The sequence below is a fragment of the Scyliorhinus torazame genome, chromosome 19 (assembly GCF_047496885.1).
Source record: "Scyliorhinus torazame isolate Kashiwa2021f chromosome 19, sScyTor2.1, whole genome shotgun sequence".
Taxonomy (NCBI): Eukaryota; Metazoa; Chordata; class Chondrichthyes; order Carcharhiniformes; family Scyliorhinidae; genus Scyliorhinus; species Scyliorhinus torazame.
Genome location: NC_092725.1, coordinates 115,793,226 through 115,814,490, shown reverse-complemented (window position 1 = coordinate 115,814,490; position 21,265 = coordinate 115,793,226). Strand labels below are relative to the sequence as shown.

The following is a 21,265-nucleotide window of genomic DNA, read 5'->3' as shown; positions in this document are numbered from 1 at the left end:
TGAAATCACGGCCAAGTGTCATGTGAGAGTACCTTTAAGAAATGGGTGTTTATCAAATAGCTGTAGTGGGTGTACCTTTAAGAAATGGGTGTAAATTTAAGAAATGGGTGTGTATCAAATAGCTGCAGTGATGTCAGAGTATGGGTGGAGCTGGGCTGTCTGCTTTTACTTTCGTTTTTGAGCTGGCGGCTACAGTGTGTGTTTAGTTTTGTTTTCAGAGTTGGAGCTGCATCCAGCCAAACAAGGTGTAATTTTGATCTCTCTCTGCATGAAAAGAATGTCTTCAGATTACTTGCTAATTTAAAAGTGATAACTGCTATCAGTAGAGAAGTTAAATCTGCTGTCTTTGTTAAAGGTATTTGTCTTATGGATGTTGCTAGAAAAGATTAAGGGTTACTTATAGAGTACTGTATTCTTTGGGGGAAGTATGAGAGTTGGTAGTTGCTAAGATGTTTACTGTGTTTATAAAATGTTAACTGGATTCATATAATAAACACTGTTTTGTTTTAAAAGTACTTTAGATCTCTGTTGCATCACACCTATAGAGTGGGCCCTTGTGCTCCCCATAACCAAAATCTATTAAAAGTTGTGGGTCAGGTGAACTCCATGATACACTTTGGGGTTCTCGAAACCCTGGCCCGTAATACAAGTGTCATGAAAAACCATCAGGTTCACTAATGCCCTTTAGGGAAGGAAACCTGCTGTCCTTACCTGATCTGACCTACATGGGATTCAATCCCAGCAATGTGGGTGACTCTTAAATGCCCTCCTGAAATGGCCAAGCAAGCTGCTCAGTTGTATCAAACTGGCACAAAGTCAATAAAAAAGGAATGAAACCGGACGGACCAACTGGAATTGACCTCGGCACTGGAAACAACAATGGCAAACTCAGCCCTGTAGGCCCTGTTAAGTCCTCCTTTCTAATATCTGTGGGCTTGTGCCAAAACTGGGAGAGCAGGATCACAGTCTCGTCAAGCAACAGTCTGATAGTCATACTCATATCTCTCCTCTCCATGAGTGTCAATAGGAGTGACCACTCCACAGTTCTTATGGATATCCTCCATCGTGTTGTTGGTAATGCTACCGTGTTAAATGGGACAGATTTTGAACAGATCTAGCAACTCAAGATTTGGCATCCATTAAGCACAGTAGACCATCAGCAGAACTGTACTCAATCACAGTTTGTAACCTCATGGTATGGCATGACATATCAGATACTGCCATTACACGAAGCTAAGGGATTAACTCTGGTTTAATGAAGAATGCGGATATGCCACGCCATGAGGCAGTAGTGCTCACGACTGCACCACCGTGCCACTCTATGGTCTCTCAATTAAGGTGGTCACCTTAATGCCACAATCGAGCCTGAACGCCTAAAATAATTTTGTGAACACGGAGGGGTGAAATTTGGAACTCATGGGATATCCAAAAAGGGGTCTGTGATTCATAACAAATGACTAGTCAAATAGGTGCTTTTGGAATGTCTCGATAGTGTGTATAACCCATAGAAATAGACTAGTTGGGGGTGGAACAGTGGTTAGCACTGCTGCCTCAGAGCACCAAGGACCTGGGTTCGATCCCGGTCTCAGGTCACTGTCCATGTGTTTGCAGATTCTCCCAGTGTCTGTGTGGTCACTCCCACAACCCAAAGATGTGCAGGGTAGGTGTAGGTGGATTGGTCACGCTAAATTGCCCTTTATTTGGAAAAATTTAATTTAAAACAAAGTAGACTAATTGACATACAGGCAAACTCTATAGTCAACCCCGAGCCGTATTCTGTAGTTCTCTTGTGCATTGATCTAGAGGGATCAGAGCGGGAATTTAGCACGGACAAACTGTGTCAAGGGTTTAAAGAGTTAATCTCCTCTTCCACAGGTGCCACAGGGCAGAATCATCGCACCTCAGCCCTGATTACTTCCTGTTTCTTTTGGCTGAGTCTAAGGGTTGGAAAAAGATTTTCAGGCACCAGGCAGTAAGTGACCCGTTTTAAAGGCTCTGACATTATGTCATTCAAAAGCGAACTGTGGTATGAAATTTTATGAAATGGCCTTGAAAACAGATGGCCTGATGGTAAGATTTTTGGAAATAAAACTAGAGGGGCTGGTACACTCCAGAACTGAATTGTTGGAGGCAGTTGCAGATGAATTAGACAAAACATTCAGTGAAGTACAAAAACCCATCACAGTGGCTTGTGCAATCAGGGTCTCTGCAAGAAACAGAGAAAAGTAAGTGATAATTTAAGAAAGGAAAATGAAAGTCTAAAAGACTGAATTACAGAATTGGAGAAACAATTAAATTCTGAAATAAAGACGGGAGAATTAAATATGATACATTCGGGCAGTCTACATCCAGCTGTACGGCGACATTGCCAAACTGTGCAGACCATATTTTGGGATTGGACTTTATGCAAGAATACCAACTTTCTTTTGACTCCACTAACTGTTGCACATGGAAGATGAGGATGAATCAAAATGCACCCCACAATATTTCTGCCGGTAGATACGTGGATAGAATCTGTACCATTGAGAACATGGGGGTCAAACCAGAGGATATGTCTAGTTGTCTCATTATTGTCCATCTGTCCGCCTTTGCAGCACACAAACACGACTGTGGTCGTTTGGGAGCAGCCCACAAGCCCCAAAAAAACAATATGGGCTTTCTAAATTCACCTAACAAGAAATAGCGAAGGTCATTGATAGGACTCCCTGACTAAGGAGACGATGTCCAGTAGCCTCCACTCATATTTCCCATATTTGGCCAGTCAAGAAACCCGATGGGTCCTGGCAACTAACAAGTGACTGTCGTAAACTGGACCAAACTACTCCCCTCATTGCCTGCTAGCCCTGAAACCATGATCCCAATGGACTGTTTGTGCCAAAAATAAAAGCTGGGCAAGAGAACATGGAGACCACCTCAGTGAAAATTTTTGTTGACGGTTCCTCAGTGATAGAAGCTAGGAAAACTGGATGCGGAATATACATAGAAAACTCAAAGGGGTGGATTGGGTCTAGAATTTGCCTTAAAATTACCATCTACAGTGAGCGCTTAGGGAGCTTAGTTAGCAGCTGTAGCTCAGGTAGTCCGCTATCTGGAAGGTTTTCCCCTGCCTGTCATGATTTATTCAGATAGTAAGTACATAAGGAACAGCCTGGTGGAGTTCTTACCCCAACAGAGATTTTGCGTCAACCGATGTCATGCTGTTGCCTTCTGGCTCCTTGTTAAGGATAATTTTCGGAAAGTCAGGAGATAACCAATATCAAATTGTTAAAAGGTTAAGGCACATCGCAAAAAACGCACCACAGGGAAATAAAAGGGCGAATGAACTAGCGAAATGGAGAGCTAAGGAAGGATCCACCAAATCGGGGAGGAAATACCCAGCCTATGTGCATGGTAACCACCAGTCGGGTAAAACTAAGTGATCTGGTGGAAGCCCAACAAGCAGATGATGATCTAAAAGAACTTGTATCGGGAGTAATGTCACCCTCATATCATAGATAGAAAGAGAAAATGAAAGAAAAGAACAGACTAGCATGAAAGGATGGGAAATACATAGTCCCAGCCCAATACCAGAACTAGGTTATAAATCAATGCCACGACATACAAGGGCCCCAAGGGACGAAAAACTTGAACCAGAGGACACAGTCTCAGACCAAAGGGCTGATCCTTTAAAACAGAGATGAGGAGGAATTTCTTCAGCCAGAGGGTGGTGAATCTGTGGAACTCTTTGCAGCAGAAGGCTGTGGAGGCCAAATCACGGTGTCTTTAAGACAGGGATAGATAGGGTCTTGGTTAATAAGGGGATTAGGAGTTATGGGGAGAAGGCAGGAGAATGGGGATGAGAAACATATCAACCATGATTGAATGGCAGAGCAGACTCAATGGGCCGAATGGCCTAATACTGCTCCTATGTCTTATCCTAATCAGCATTCCTCTACAGCAGTTACTGTCTTGATTCCATAATAGGTCTGAAATTGGGTAACAAAACATGGACTAGAAAATATACGTTATGGTCATGAGCGTGGTGACTTTTGGGACTCATGGGGTATGCGCATCAACAGAAATAACCATCTATAGGAGTAACATCAAGAGGTCTGGAAATCACGAGGCGTTAACCCATAAGGCACCGAAGGTTAGAGGCCATCCATAGACCATTCCTGAAGCCGCACACGGAATGCTTACTTAGTGTACTGATATAAATTTGCATATGATCATCAAGATGCCTTTAAATAGAGACGTATGTATCAAATGTTCCCCAGAGTTTCCAAAACTCATACTGAAATGCCACCTCAGTATGGGAGGCATTACATGAAGGAGCCAGAGTACCACATGACTTTGACAGCCAATACTTCGGCTAAGTGCATGCTTTCGAAGTGAGAAGTTAATATTAAATATGGGTGTGCTGACCCTGAATCCAATCAAAAGAAAGCAAAACCGAACTTAGAATCAGCCCAAAGATCTTGGTGTGCAAGCACAATAGTATTTATAGAATTGGATGAGAAGATAGAACCCACTTCCCCCACAACCGTAGTCACCAGCCCAACCCATCAGATTACTACGGAAGTCCTTAATGTTACTGTACATACGGAAACAATTGAAACTAATATAGTGTACCGAACAGATAGAGGGACCCAGAAATGGGCTATTCCTAGGGAGGCAGATTTAACTTTGTATGATAATATCCAACATGATTTGGTACCTGTTGTATCACACATTTGCAACTCCCTGTATGGTGTCCTGCTTCACGAAGGGAGAGTATATGGGAAATGGAACATATTGTGTAAACATTAATGAGGATGAGATTCATTATGGCCATAGAATGTGTTACATAGTCTATTCAGTATTTCATTTCAAACCAGAACTTTCCAGCTAGGATTGGTCAGGTAGAATTTGTAGATATCCATTGAAAATAACAGGTTGCCATGGATATAACTGAAGAGTTAAGGAATAAACTGGAGTTTTACCATGAAACTTATTTGGCTAACATACCAGAATTGGATGAAAATCTAAAAGAATTACAACAAAATTTAGGAAAGTATTTATGACATATGTAAAGGTTAAATAAAAGATAAATAAAGTAACTGGTGAGATACAGACAACTAAGGAGACCACATGGTGGGGAAGTATCTGGAATTGGGGAAATAATGTGCAAATTCATCCATGGATACATTTGTCCTCATGTGGCAACTGTTACAATGTATCAAGTGGTTGTGACTATTGCATGGCGGACGATGGAAACATCAGATAAAAATAATGACGGGAAGACGGATAGATTATTGTACTGGACTAATTGCAAATTGAAATCATAGTTATACATATGCCATAATGGTATTCTGATGTTACAATCGTTGCTAACATTATTTTTATATCACTGAGTCACATTGGTGGCTCTATCCAAACATTGGCATAACAAGCTAGGAGCTCAACAATGCGTCATCGCAGATGATTGCAGTTGCATCAGATGACCTAATAACTGAAGTAACGAGATCTTGTCTGATGATAACCTGATTAACTGGAACAATGAGATAGTGTCAGCTAAAATCATAAGATTTGGTGGCTTGCTACATGCAGGCACTGAGTAACACACCTCCTTGAGGAATAAAGTATAAATATACTGGAAAACTGGTAGTGACAACTGGAGAACAACCATTGCAAGACGTGGAAAGAAGAACCCTGAGCTTGAAGCCCTGGAGAATGTGAGCTAGAGCCCAGAGTGACAGTAGTCAACCACTGTTCACATCAGGCCAGCGTGATTCAAATTTGACTCACTGCTCTTATTTGAGAAGATAAGTATAAGATCTATTTCCCAAATAAGAGATAATGTTGCAAAGACCAGGAAATAGATATTTGAGCTCATTAAGTAAAGATTGATTGAACAAATTCTGTAAATCCTGTGAGATTGTGTTCACTGAATAGATTGGAGCAGCAGAGTCTCGGTCAACACCAGTCTTCAGCCAACTCGATTTGTTGCACATTGTATCAAGAAACTCCTGAAGGCACTGGATAATGCAAAGGCAACCGGCCCTGACAATATTCCGACGTGAGCTCCAGAATTTGTCGCAACCCGAGCCAAGCTATTCCAGTTCAGCTGCAACACTAGCATCTGTCAACAAATGGGAAATTTCCCAGTACGTCCTGTACACAAAAACAGGACAAATCTAAACTTGCAAATTACCGCCCCATCAATATATTCTCGATCATTAATAAAAAGCGAGTGACATCAAAGCAGCATTTGATCTACTGTGGCATAAAGGAGTCCCAGCAAAACTGGTGTCAATGGGAATCAGGGGGAAAATCTTTGCTGGTTGGAGTCATACCAGGCACAAAGGAAGATAGTTGTGGTGGTTGGAGGTCAATCACCAGACAACTCCTCAGATACTGAAGCAGTCTCTGTCCAAATGCAGCATGACATGGATAATATCCAGGCTTGGGCTGACAAGTGCCAGCCAATGAATGTCTCCAACAAGAGAGAATCTCCATTGCCCATGACATTCAGTGTAGCATTACCATTGCTGAATCCCCCACTATCAACATCCTGGGGGGGGGGGGGTTACCATTGACCAGATATTGCACTGGACTAGCTATATAGATACTATGGCTACAAATGCAGATCAGAGGCTAGGAAGCCTGCAGTGAGTAACTTACCTGCTTGCTCCAAAAAGCCTGTTCACCATCTACAAGGCACAAGTCAGCAGTGTGATGGAATACTCTCCACTTGCCTGGGTGAGTGCAGTTCCAACAACATTCAACAACTGTAGCAACATCCAGGTCAAAGCAACCTGCTTGATTGACATCTCATCCACCAACATTCATTCCCTCCACCACCAATGAACAGTGGCAGCAGTGTATACCTACAAGATGCACTACAGGAACTCAACAAGGTTCCTCTGGCTGCAGCTTCCAAAACCACATCACTACCATCTAGAAAGACAAGAGCAACAGATACATGGGAACACCACCACCTGGAAGTTCCCCTCCAAGTAATTTAGCATCCGGAGTTGGAAATATATCGCTGTTCCTTCACTGCAGCTGGATCAAAATTCTGGAACTCTCTCCCTAACAGCTATTTGCATGTACCCACACCACAGGGATGGCAGTGGTTCAGAAGGCAGCTTACCATCACCTTCTCAAGGGCAATTAGGGATGGGCACAAATGCTGGCTGAGCCAGTGACATCCACATCCCATAAATAAATTTCATAAATCATTCCCATTATTCAGCTAGTCTGAACATTTGCTAACCCCCAATGCCAACTCAAACCTAAAGTCTTACCTCCCCGCTCTTCTAACCACTCTCTTCGGTTCTTAAAGGTCGTTCAGAATTATCAAGAACTTGGCATTAGGAAAGGAATCAAGGCATTCAGAAAGGAATCAAAATAGTCGGTAGCAGAGATTTCACCATTATCACTATAAACAAGTTGCCGAAGGCAACTATGCACATCCTTCATTATGCATCCTAAATGCTAAAGATACACAACTAGTGTATCTTCAAAGGAATTTATTGAAAAGGATAACACTTTGAGGGGACAATACCTCTCTCATTGCCCATCCGTTTCCTTAGGTGATCTTTTTTGAGGTCCAGTGATTTCAGCTGGGGATGGAGAGCTAGTATAGGCACAAGCCTACCTAATTCACAGAAGCACAAACCATTTGCTCTACCCAATACAGGATTGGTAATTGAACAGCATGTAGCCAGAATGTGCAGCTTGTGGTGCCTCAATATACTATGCAAAAATGATTCTTGGCCTTAAAAGCACATATCTACTTCAAGAAACAATGCTCCATACTGAAGGTGGAATTAAATTATAAAAATTAAATTCAGTGATGAACTTACCATTTTGTTCTGTTGCCCAGAATTAAAAGTAGATTTTTCCTCCTGAACTTGCCCTCCCAAAATATTCCCTCAAGGCAACATACTCTATCAAGTAGCTAATATAGAAAGATTAATGCAACTGGAACTGCCTACCTTCATGGTTCACAGATGTCAAATTTTTTGACAGCATGGCATACAACGTCCTATAAAATATAAAAGTAGTTTATGTAGGTTGTGTTAAGCCCAAAATTATTCATTCAACAGTATAACTGATACATTGGGATGAAGAAGCTCGTTGACCAGCTTTACTTTAACTTTTCACCATGCTAGGGGAGGCACGCGGCACAATGGTTAGCATTTCTGCCTAGGGCACTGAGAACCCGGGTTCGAATCCCGGCCCTGGGTCACTGCCATATGGACTTTGGACATTCTCCTCATGTCTGCGTGGGTTTCACCCCCACAACCCAAAGATGTGCAGGGTAGGTGGATTGGTCATGCTAAATTGCCCCTTAATTGAAAAAATAAATAATTGGGTACTCTATATTTTTAAAAAACTTTTCACCATGGTACTCTTAAGAAGCTGCTCTCTGCAAGAGATATTATTGCAATAGAGCACTCTGCACGCACCACACCACAAGAATGGCAGTGGTTCGTGAAATCAGCTCACCACCAACTTCTCAAGGGCAATAGGGATGGGCAATAAATAGTGGGCTTGCTTGAAATTCCCACATCCCCATGAACAAATAAAAAATAACCAATTGATGGTACCAAATGTGGCCCTTGCTTGATGCTACTGTTTTATTCTAGGAATGGTTAATCTTTCCTTTGCTGAAGGAGAGAATTCCTGATTTGGAAAAAACAAATTGTTGGACGACAAAATTCCTGCCTGTAGCACATCATGCCTAAAGTCAAGCAACACAAGCTGCCAAACAGTAGGGAGAATGCCTATTTATCAGAGGAATTAAGAGCAGGGGTAGGCCACTCAGCCCTTTGTGCCTGTTCCACCATTCAATAAGAGCATGGCTGATCAGATTGTAACCTCAACACCACATTCCTGACTATCCCCGATCATGCCCTTGTCAATTAATTTATCTAGCTCTGCCTTGAAAATATTCAGACTCTGCTTCCACCAAGTTCCAAAGTCTCATGACCCTTAGGAGAAAATATTTCTCCTCATCTGTCTTAAGTGAGTGACCCCCTTATGTTTAAAACTGATGACCCCTCGTTCTAGAAGAAAATACTGGGGATGGGGGCCGTTGGACAGAAATGGAAACATGCCTTCAAAGGCTTCAACATTTAAGCTTGGAAATAACAATTGTTATTGTACAAACAATGGATACATTTTGTTCTGTGTTGGGGAGAGGGTCTGTGTTGGGGAGCGGAGGGAGTGTCTGTGTTGGGGAGCGGAGGGAGGGTCTGTGTTGGGGAGCGGGGGAGAGTCTGTGTTGGGGAGCGGGGGGGGGGTAAAAAGAGTCTGTGTAGGGGGGAGAGTCTGTGTTGGGGAGAGGGTCTGTGTTGGGGAGCGGAGGAAGTGTCTGTGTTGGGGAGCGGAGGGAGTGTCTGTGTTGGGGAGCGGAGGGAGTGTCTGTGTTGGGGAGAGGGTCTGTGTTGGGGAGCGGAGGGAGTGTCTGTGTTGGGGAGTGGGGGAGGGTCTGTGTTGGGGAGCGGAGGGAGGGTCTGTGTTGGGGAGCGGAGGGAGGGTCTGTGTTGGGGAGCGGAGGGAGGGTCTGTGTTGGGGAGCGATTGTCATCTGCAAATGTGCATAACTCAATTAACAATTAATCCATAAAAAATTATTTCAGCCCTCTTATAATATATTCACAACACATTTTGAAACTTTAGTCTTCAAAACTGACTTTACCGTGGCTCTTTAATTGAAAAGCTCTGCACACCAAATAAATGACTCAGCAGATCATCGGAACAATGAACTATATGTTGCTGTTTTTCATCATACAACTGTTTGGTTATTATGTATTGTCCTAAGAAGTGCATTACCTGTCAACAACAAAAAATAAAAAAACATCAATTATCGGTCCAAGACTTGAACATAGTACAGTTCTTGTAATTGGTAAATTACAGAAGCTTATTTAATGAGAAGACTAAATTACAAAGAACAAGTGTTTCTGCAGGCAAAAGAATACCTTGGACATTTCTCAGGGGTCTGTACTTATTAATAGAGCCACTGCATGCTTCTACAGGTTTTGCAACAGGATAGAGATGAATGCGTGGCTGAAAGACTGATGTGGGAGGAATGCGAAGATCAGGGATGTACTTCTGAGGCTGTATAAGGATCTGGTCAGACCCCATTTGGAGTATTGTGAGCAATTTTGGGCCCCGTATCAAAGGAAGGATGTGCTGGCCTTGGAAAGGGTCTAGAGGAGGTTCACAAGAATGATCCCCGGAATGAAGAATTTGCCGTACGAGGAATGGTTGTGGACTCTGGGTGTGTACTCGTTGCAAGTTTAGAAGGATGAGGGGGGGATCTTATTGAAACTTACTGGATACTGCGAGGCCTGGATAGAGTGGACGTGGAGAGGATGTTTCCACTTATAGGAAAAACTAGAACCACAGGACACCATCTCAGACTAAAGAGATGATCCTTTAAAACAGTGATGAGGAGAAAGTTTTTCAGCCAGAGGGTGGTGTATCTGTGGAACTCTTTGCCGCAGAAGGCTGTGGAGGCCAAATCACAGTGTCTTTAACACAGAGATAGATAGGTTCTTGATTAATATAGGGATATGGGGAGAAGGCAGGGGAATGGGGATGAGAAAATATTAGCCATGATATCCAAAATGATTTTCACAAATGTAAGAATTTACCGTGGAACGTGACTTGAAATAACTATGGAAATCGGTGGCTGGATCTTAGAGATGGTCTAAAAGCAGGGTCAAGGGAAATACCGATTAGGGGGAACCATAGATTTGAGCCAGGGAAGTGGGATGGGAGGAGAAAGGAATGTGATTGCAGTTGAAAATAGGTACTGAGAGAGAAGGCAACTCTCACAGCTTTACTAGAAAGTTGCTTTGGATGGTTAGAGAGAGGGAGCATCTCTCTCCACTTTGCTAGAAGAAAAGCCATACCATGCAGTGATGGTTAAGAAAACAAGTAGAGATCTGAAGAGCAGATAGTTGAGGAAACTAGAGAAATGAAGAGAACTTTCCAAGGGGCGGGATTCTCTCAGCCCGGGGTCGGGCTGGAGAATCCCCGCGACCGGCACGAATCGCATCTCACCGTCCCAACGCGATTCGGAGATGGGAGGAGAAAGGAATTAAGACACTAAAAGATTTGTTTCTTGGGGGTCGTTTTGCAGGATTGAAGGAGTTGGGAGCCAAGTATGGGTTGGAGCAGGAGGAAATATGCAGGTTCGAGACGTTGCCAGAAAGAAGATACAGAGCTTCCCAGTAGAGCCGGCTTCCACATTGCTCGAGGAGGTGCTGATGACAGGGGGACTGGAGAAGGGGGTAGTATCGGCGGTTTACGGGGCTATTTTGGAGGAGGAGAAAGCGCCGCTCAAAGGGATCAAGGCAAAGTGGAAGAGTTGGGAGAGGATATGGAAGAGGGGATCTGGTGTGAGGTGCTCCGGAGAGTGAACGCCTCCACCTCGTGTGCGAGGTTGGGGCTGATACAGCTAAATACACCTCACAAGGGAGAGGATGAGCCGGGTGTCTCCGGCGATTCTCCGGCCTGCGAAACTCGACCGGGCCGTTCCCGCCTCTTTGGAGAATCGCGGGAGGGCATCGGACCGGCGTCCCCGGAAATTTTGTCAGCCCAAGTGATTCTCCCAACCGGCGTTGGAGTGGAGAATCGCGCCCGTGGAGTGGAGGTTAAAATCCGATCGGTCTTATTTAATGACAGTGCAGGTTCACGATGGGCTTCTCCTGCTTCTGACTTTGCATGTACGAATTGCTGCAGCAAATAGTGAGCGAATCAATTTTGCTATTGTCCAGCAGCCCTTAACAATATCACAAAAACTGGTTGTTTATATCTCACTTGCTATTTACCATACATTTGCCTATACAACAATGCCCGTATTTCTAAAAGTTGGTTGTTGAACATTTTAGCATGTTATTTTGAAATAACATGGGAGTTTGATTTTGGTTTTGACATCCGACAGTTCAGAGCATCCTTGGAACCGCAGTTGTCAGCTTGGATTACACAGAAACCTATGGGGTGGTCTTGAGCTCACTTGTCTCAGGAATACTAACTAGCTTGGAGCAAGGCTGGCGCTTGTTAGTGGCAACTATTGTACACATTAAGAGTTCAGCAAATACTGTTGACAACCCCAAAACGTCTCTCTTAGAATAAAACTAACTGTTGACTGACCTCCTTTACCGTGAAAGTTTCACTCTGTGCACCCGCAATGCGCAGCAGCTTAAGTAAGAGTGGCTTCGGTTTCACCTAAAGCAAATTTACAAGTAGGAGACAGAAAAAGAATCAACGTTTGCAGAAAACAGGTTTAAACAGAATTCACGACCATTCAAAAAAAAACCCCACATACTTGACTTTCCTCATCTTCATTTTGTGCTTGGTCATCTTGTGAAGTGCCGAGGCAGGTTGCCGATCGGTTGGTTGCCATATTTCCAGTATTCCTTTCAAGCAAAGATGTGTCCCTTCTACACCTTTCAAAGTGGGGGAAGAAAAGGCGCGTCAATCAAGTGGCTTTAAAGCACAGGGCGTCGTGTTAGCCGAACTCCACAGAACCTGTCGCGGCTTTCCCCCTTTTAAAGCCAGCCTGACGGAAGGAACGGGACAGAGGCGGGCAAGTCGGGGCGGGCTCCCTTTGCGGGAGGTTCGGCCTGGCTGACATGTCCGAGCATGACTCGGCCGGCTCAAGCAGCCGCGTCACCGGGGGCTGTGCCCGGGCATGTCCCGACAGCGAAACCAGCAGCGATCAGAGGCTCGCAGGAAGGTGACTCGGACTCACCCGAGTTCTGGGATAAAAATACCAGGAGAATGAGGGTAATACCACCCCTTCCCCCCTTTGGCCAGCCCCCGCCACGATGCCCCCTCCCCCCAAGCAGCTCCTCTCAGGCTGGCCCTATGGTTCGAAGCGGGGCCTGCTCCCAAAGGGGCTCTCGGGCCGACGAGCGATCTCGATCGACGCTGCTAACCCTGTTCGCCTTCCGCCGGGCGAGGCTGGACGCCCCCAGGTCTCGAAGTTCAGTCGGAGCACCCACCATCGTCACCTGGTGCGGGTCTAGGCGCCCCCTTCCCCCCGGGGGACTCAGGCTCGGTTTCGCCCTCCCTCCTTTCGGGTTTTCTCCATTTTAATGGCACGCCGAGACTCGGGCACTTTACCCTTTCTTGGCAATTTTACAGGGGAGGGGGGGGTTTCGGCCGGTTACCGTGGAAACCGGGAGCTAACGGCCGCACGTTCCAGCACGCTGATTCAAACTGGGCCGCATTCCAGTTTAGAATCCTGGCGGCGTTCCTATCGGAGTCTCGCGATAACTGCGGAGGGCAGGGGCTGAGGGGCTAAGACCCATGGAACTGGACCGCATCATCGAATGGGGGGCCATTTGGCCCCTTCTTTCTGTGCTGGCTCACTTCCAGAACAACTCGGATGGTCTCACTCTGCCATTTCCTCATAGCTCTGAAAATTCCTTCGCCTCAGGTTCTCATCCAAATCTCTTTTAAAAGCCACGATTGAATCTCCTTCCACCAGGCAGTGCCTTCCAGATCCTCAGCACTTTAAAAATGTTTTTTCTTTTGTCATTCACCCTAATTCGGTGTCTGCTGGTTCTCGACCCTTCTGCCACTGGGAACGGTTTCCCCCATCTATGTTCAGACCACTCATAATTCTGATCATCTCTGCCAGATCTTCAATCCACTCACGTAACTGAACTTCAATCCTTAACCATTCTTGTACATCTTCCCTGCACCCTCTCTATAACACCTTCACATAGTTTCTTAAATGTGTCATCCAGAATTGTACATAATGCTCTAATTGAGGCCAAACCAGTGTCTAATAAAGGCTCGTCATAATTTCCTTGCTTTTGTAATTTATGCTGTCATATAATATGTGTAATATTAATCTTTAATTTAATTGGCTGGTCAGATATATATATTGAACTTTAAAAGGACTTTAGTGAGCAAAGACACAACTTAAGATGGCTGCCACAGGGCACCTGACCGATCTGCAATAACAAGTAGTCAAGTCAGGCAGACGTTTCCAATGTGGATTCCAATTAGGACATGCCAAAGCAAACCACCTGTAGAATGTCCTATCTGCTGATGTCAAAAATTACCTCAAAGATTTCTCCCCGTGTTTGCGTGGGTCTCGCCCCCACAACCCAAAAAATGTGCAGGGTAGGAGGATTGGCCACGCTAAATTGCCCCATAATTGGAAAAAATGAATTGGGTACTCTAAATTTATTTTAAAAAAAGATGATCTGGTGCTCAGCATTTGCTTTTCTATCAAGTTACCTTTCAGGCAGAGACAGAAAGTCTCTTGGAACAATGGCTATATGGATGTTGATATGTTATTCCAAGCTTATCACAGGGAAGAATGGTCCATCAGCAGTGATGGCTGGGATATTGAAGAAACTAATCACCTAGGCCACAATACAAAAGCCAAGGTCTGTCCAAACATGAGTTTATCGTCTGTGGAATACTCATCATCGAGAAAGATGTCATGTAGAATTACTATTTTTGAAATGTCTTATTGCAACACCTTGGTTGAGTTTGGATGAAGATATCTGCAAAAGGAGTAGTGGCAATGTTTTCTCTTGGGCAAAAGAGAAAAAAGAAATTCCAGAAAAAGGCAAATCCATCTTATATTGATCTATTTAATTGTTTAAAAATAGATTTTTTAAAATACATAAGCCAGTACTGACCAAGGGAGGCAATAAGATGAGTTGGGAGGAACTGAACACAAAGATAATTGTTATTTTTCAGTTCGTTTTATGGGTATATTTACGTCTTAATTGCCGTTCATGTGAATGCTAAATAGGATCATATGGGGAGATGGTTTCTTGTTACAATCAATTGGAAGTGTCAAATTTTGTTTGATAAAGCTTATATGATGCACCTTGGGATCTTTCATTGTGTTAAAGGTGCTATTTATTTGCAATAACTTAAAAGAAAAAAAACAGTAAAACAGGGAAATAGGAATACTGGTTCGAAATGGTCTTGTATACTTTAAAATGGAACATCAGTAAGAAAGGAAAATAAGAATACTGCTCTGAACTTTGTTTCCTTGTGGGACGTTTAGGGGAACAAAATGTGATATAAAACACTTGTGTAATTTATTTTCAATATTGTGGTTTAAAATGTTAAATTTCTCATCAAAGAAACCCTTGATACAGATTCCTATCCTCATGGGCGGCATGGTGGCACAGGAGTTAGCACTGTTGCCTCACAGCTCCACAAACCCGGGTTCAATTCCAGCCTCAGGTGACTGTCTGAGTGGAGTCTGCATATTCTCCCCGTGTCTGTTTGGGTTTCCTCCGGGTGCTCCGTCTTCCTCCCACCGTCCAAAGCTGTGCAGGCTAAGTGGATTGGCCATGCTAAATTATCCCTTAGTGGAATGCCCTACCTGCAACAGTAGTGAACTCGCCAACATTGAGGGCATTTAAAAGTTTATTGGATAAGCATATGGATGATAATGGCATAGTGTAGGTTAGATGGCTTTCGTTTCGGTGCAACATCGTGGGCCGAAGGGCCTGTACTGCGCTGTATCGTTCTATGTCCGAAAAAAGGTTAGGTGTGTTTATGGGGATAGGGTAAATGCGTGGGCTTATTTTGGGTGCTCTTGGGGCAGCACGGTGACGCAGTGGGTTAGCCCTGCTGCCTCACGGCGCCGAGGTCCCAGATTCGCTTTCAGCTCTGGGTCACTGTCCGTGTGTGGAGTTTGTACATTCTCCCTGTGTTTGCGTGGGTTTCTCCCCCACAACCCAAAGATGTGCAGGCTAGGTGGATTGGTCATGCTAAATTGCCCCTTAATTGTAAAAAATTAATTGGGTACTCTAAATTTTAAAATAGGAAATGTTGGGTGCTCTTTCCAAGGGCTGGTGCAGACCTGATGGGCCAAATGGCCTCCTTCCGCACTAAATTCAATATGGATCTCCATATCGCTCTGGAATGGCATAATCCTGGGACCATCAAACTAAACAAAACATGTGGCGGCTCAGATACCTGAATTGCCAGGATGGCACTGCAATAACTCTCAGGTTGGCTTGAAGTCACTCTACCCCCAGCAGTGTTATTTACTAGGGAGTCCCTCCATATATTCCCTTCAATCATTGGAACAGCCGAAGCAGTGCAGGAGATGTGACTCAAAGTATTTCTGCTTAGATTGTTTTCTTCTGAAAAATTGGTGTGTACTTCAAAAGTAAAAGTTGTCAAGAAAGTGTCTGCAGTTGGCCGTTGGTCAGCAGACAACTTAGGTAAAATAATCATGTCCTTGAAAAAATATTTCTTAAAGACAGTGGTAGACAATAATGCGTCAAACAAGGTTAAAACAAACTGCTCAATTAAATATTAATGTGTCTCTGACAGGTAGACTAAAACATTAGAGAAATCAGTTTTCATAGAATCCCTACAGTGTAAAAGGAGGCCATTCGGCCCATTAGGTCTACCCAAGCCTCCAAAAGAGCACCCCAACCAACCCCACTCCCCCGTCCTACCCCCATAACCGCACCTAACCTTTGGACACTAAGGGGCAATTTAGCATGGTCATTCCACAAACTCTGCAAACCGGAGCACCCGGAGTTAACAGGCAAAATCCATGTGGATTTGTTAACAGTGTGGTCTTAGCTTCTAACCTCTACCAAGGAATCCTCTGAGCTATTATTGCCTGCTTTCCAGAAATTTGTCTTATTATGGCACATCTTGGGTGGGATTCTCCGATTCTGGGGCTATGTCCCCATGCCTGCGTGGGAACAGTGGCGTTTTATGACAGCCAAAAAGGAGTAAAATGGCCACCGATTCCCTGTTTTGCTGGGGGTGAATGCGATTTCGGCATCGGCGACCGGAGAATCCAGCCCCTTGGTACACTTCTGATATTTGCTACAATGACTGGCCAATCTGGAACAACAAAATAATACATTGACTTCTCTTGAAGGCCTTCTGTGTCAGCAAAATCAACATCAAAGGAATAATCAAGATGAGCATAATCATTAATTGCTCCTATTTTTAAATCATCAGCCTTTTCTTCATTATGCATTTAAAACCATCAACAAAAGTATTGTGGCTTCTTTCCAGACCATGTAGGTCATTAGCTTCAATATACAGAAAGTTTTAGGTGGATCAACGTTTCATGCCGTTTCTACCCATACAAAACCTATTTGACCATTTGAACATGGAAAATTAACAGAGTTATCATTATTCCTCATAAGTCAACATCCAAACTTCATATAGTTGGTGTCGCTACCAAGGTCAATCCAACATAGAATAAACAATGATGCAATTTGTTTAATTTTGGTAAAAGGTCATTGACCTGAAACATTAACATTGTTTGTCTTTTACAGATGCAGCCTGACCAGCTGATTGTTTGCAGCATTTTATATTTTCGTTCTGACTTCATTCGTTAAATCTCTGCTAGCCTTCCAGGAATAGCTGTAGAGAAAAGCCAGGCTTCTCAGCTCCCAACACTCCCTTTGCACCAAAATCCGTTATACTGGCAAAGTTATAATCAAATACTTCATAAAAATTCTTAACATACTGATAATCCTGATTTTAAAATTTGATCTTGGTTAAAAAAAAGCTAATTATAAAACTTGTAATTTTTGAGGTGCAAGTTGAAGGCCTAATGCATCCAGTTCTGATCGCAGTAATGCTAACCCTATTTTCTCATAACTCGAGGATCTGATTTTGAATTCAGGTTCAGGAACTCAACATCCGGATAATTTCTGGAACCTGAACCTATGGCTCAATCTTCAAAACAGTGCTGGAGAAGGTCTAGCCCAGGCTTGTCCAATCACCTCACACACACTCTCCCTATCTCTCACACACACACTTCCCTCTCTCACACACACTCTCCCTCCCTCTCAATCTCTCACATGCACACATTAATCATTAATTGCTCCTATTTTTAAATCATCAGCCTTTTCTTCATTATGCATTTAAAACCATCAACAAAAGTATTGTGGCTTCTTTCCAGACCATGTAGGTCATTAGCTTCAATATACAGAAAGTTTTAGGTGGATCAACGTTTCATGCCGTTTCTACCCATACAAAACCTATTTGACCATTTGAACATGGAAAAGGTCTAGCCCAGGCTTGTCCAATCACCTCACACACACTCTCCCTATCTCTCACACACACACTTCCCTCTCTCACACACACTCTCCCTCCCTCTCAATCTCTCACATGCACACACATATACATACTCTCTTCCACACACACCATCAGCCAGTTCCTCTCCCTCCCCACCATCAGCCAGTTCCTCTCCCTCCCCACCATCAGCCAGTTCCTCTCCCTCCCCACCATCAGCCAGTTCTCTCCCTCCCCACCATCAGCCAGTTCCTTTCCCTTCCCACCATCAGCCAGTTCCTCTCCCTCCCCGCCATCAGCCAGTTCCTCTCGCCCACTCCAAAAGCCAGTTTCTACCCAGCCCTGTACTTCCCACCACTCATCCGGGTCACATGTCGGCCAGACTGGGTATGGACGGCAGGTTTTCTTCCCTAAAGAACCAGGTGGGTACAACAATCAATGATAGTTTCATGGTCATCATTACGGAGGCTATCTTACAGTTCAGATTTATTAATTTATTTTTTATTTGTTCATGGATTGTGGGTGACACTGGATGGTCCAGCATTTATTGTCCATCCCTAATTGCGCTTGAACTGAGTGGCTTGCTAGGCCATTTCAAAGGGTTTTTAAGGGTCAACCACATTGCTATGGATCTGGAGTCACATGTAAACCAGACTGGGTAAGGACGGCAGTGACAAACACAATGGATAGCATGAAAAACAATACATACTGAAATTCATATTTATAAAATATTTTGCCAGATATAAAAAATGGTTCCAGTTTTTTGTCTATCTGGTATTAGAAGATACAATTGATTTACTACAGACAAACTAATATATACCAGAAAGTTGTATTTTAATTTATTTAGCTGCTTCACAGTGATCAACATTGTGCTTTTTAATTAAAAGGCCAGAGCAGACTAATAACAACTTAATAATATTAATCTTTATTAGTGCCACACTCCGGCGGCTGTTCAGGAACACGGAGGGAGAATTCAGAATGTCCAATTCACCTAACAAGCACGTCTTTTGGGACTTGTGGGAGGAAACCGGAGCGCCCGGAGGAAACCACGCAGACAAGAGTGCGGACACACAGTGACCCAATCCGGGAATCGAACCGGGGTCCTTGGTGCTGTGAAGAAACAATGCTAACCACTGTGCTGCCCACATTTAAATAGTACAGTTAATGTAAAACAAATCCCTTGGCGCTTTACGGAGTTACAATTGACTTCATAATAATAATCGCTTATTGTCACAAGTAGGCTTCAATGAAGTTACTGTGAAAAACCCCTAGTCGCCACATTCCGGCGCCTGTTCGGGGAGGACGGTACGGGAATTTAACCCGCGCTGCTGGCCTTGTTCTGCATTACAAACCAGCTATTTAGCCCACTGTGCTAAATCAGCCCCGAAACCAGAAAGCAAAGTACTGTACACACCCCTGTCAGCATCAACGGGGCCAAGCTGGAGATGGTTAGCAATTTCAAATTCCATGGGGTACACATCTCCAAAAATCTGTCCCTTGTCCACCCACGTCGCTACCACCAAGGAAGCACAACAGCGCCTATACTATCTCAGGAAACTAAGGAAATTCGGCATGTCTACATTACATGTCTTACCAAGTTTTACAGATGCACTATAGAAAGCATCCTATCTAGCTGCATCACAGACTGGTATGGCAACTGCTCAGCCCAAGACTGCAAGAAACTTCAGAGAGTTGTGAACACAGCCCAGTCCATCAGACAAACCTGCCTTCCATCCATTGACTCCATCTACACCTCCCGCTGCCTGGGGAAAGCAGGCAGCGTAATCAAAGACCCCTCCCACCCGGCTTACTCGCTCTTCCAACTTCTCCCATCGGGCAGGAGATACAAAAGTCTGACAACATGCATAAACAGATTCAAAAACAGCTTCTTCCCCACTGTTACCAAACTCCTAAACGACCCTCTTATGGACTGACCTGATTAACACTACATCCTATATGCTTCACCCGATGCCGGTGTTTATGTAGTTACATTGTACACCTTGTGTTGCCCAATTATGTATTTTCTTTTATTTCCTTTTCAAGTATTTAATGGTCTGTTGAGCTGCTTGCAAAAAATATTTTTCACTGTATCTTGGTACACGTGACAATAAACAAATCCAACCCAATCAGACAAAAATAGATGAAGGAGATATTAGAAGTGGCAGCCAAAAGTGAAAGAGCTGGGTATTAAAGAGGATCATAAAAGAGCAGAGAGAGGCGGCAAAGCTTTGGGACAGCATTCCACGCTGAGGTCATATGGTTGCCCGATCATCTTCCAATGCACTATTTTGCTTAGTGTCATGTTGTGGTGAAGTTGTGTCGTTTTACAGTATGTTTTGTACTCGGAACTGTCACCTTTCTGTCTTCAATGCCTTAAAGTCTGAATTATTAAACCTTTGTGATATCAAACATTGTTTATCCAAAGGAAAACACGGTAGATGCTGGGAATGTGAAATAAAAACAGGAAGTGCTAGGTTGACCCTGCAGGCCTGGCCGCCTCTGTGGAGAGGGAAGCAGAGTTAATGTTCAAGTCACCAGATGAAAGTTCACCGATTTCAAAACTCTATTTGCAATTTTCCCAAAGGGTTTCAGAGTGTGGTGTCCGCCGGGAGATGAGGTGCGATTAACACTGACTGGTCGGGCACGATCCACATCGCAATCCACCCACACTTAGAAAATTATTTTGGAAGGGGGTTTTGCACCGGCACTGAGACGGGGGACCTAAACATGCTGGGAGAATTCAGAATGTCCAATTCACCTAACAAGCACGTCTTTAGGGACTTGTGGGAGGAAACCGGAACGCCTGGAGGAAACCCACGCAGACGCGGGGACAACATGCAGACTCCCACAGACAGTGACCCAAGCCAGGAATCGAACCGGGTGATGCATAATCAATTGCACAAAGACTAAAGTTGGTTACAACTGTGGCTTTATTACAGTCAGATGCATGGCCTCCTGCTGCAGCTGGCGAAATGGCAGGGCACTGGAGGTCATGCATATTTATACAGTTCCTCGTGGGCGGAGCCAACCGGCAGGAGCTACCGGCGAACCTGTAGTGCAGGTCCTACCTTACATCTCCGATTACAGTGGTTCACCACACCGTGGCGCCATTTTTAAAGGGCGGCCTGATCGGCAGCCCCCCCCCCCACACACTTTCATCGCTGTCATCGGGGCCTGGCCAATGGGTATCCATGCAGGCCCCCTCCCGCAATCAACAGTCGTCAGACTTGCTGAGCATTTCC

General features: G+C 44.2%; 1 protein-coding gene and 1 long non-coding RNA gene across 5 annotated transcripts in view; one reads left to right on the top strand and one right to left on the bottom strand.

The window, feature by feature from the left end:
• Positions 1 to 13,257, bottom strand: part of mdm2 (MDM2 proto-oncogene) — a 31,056-nt gene extending 17,799 nt beyond the window's left edge. The window contains exons 1-5 of one of the 4 annotated variants that reach the window (XM_072485078.1): positions 13,154 to 13,257; positions 12,307 to 12,427; positions 12,132 to 12,206; positions 9,670 to 9,803; positions 7,962 to 8,011 (exon numbers count right to left, since the gene is read on the bottom strand). In XM_072485078.1, the coding sequence (XP_072341179.1) occupies positions 7,962 to 8,011; positions 9,670 to 9,803; positions 12,132 to 12,206; positions 12,307 to 12,384 (337 nt within the window). In that variant the 5' untranslated portion in view covers positions 12,385 to 12,427; positions 13,154 to 13,257. The other 3 variants (XM_072485077.1, XM_072485075.1, XM_072485076.1) reach the window with 3 other exon arrangements.
• A 3,938-nt stretch (positions 13,258 to 17,195) lies between these two features.
• Positions 17,196 to 20,432, top strand: LOC140396442 (uncharacterized). Its single transcript, XR_011936538.1, has 2 exons — positions 17,196 to 18,445; positions 18,956 to 20,432. It is a non-coding gene; the product is annotated as an uncharacterized lncRNA (long non-coding RNA).
• The last annotated feature ends 833 nt before the right edge of the window (positions 20,433 to 21,265 follow it).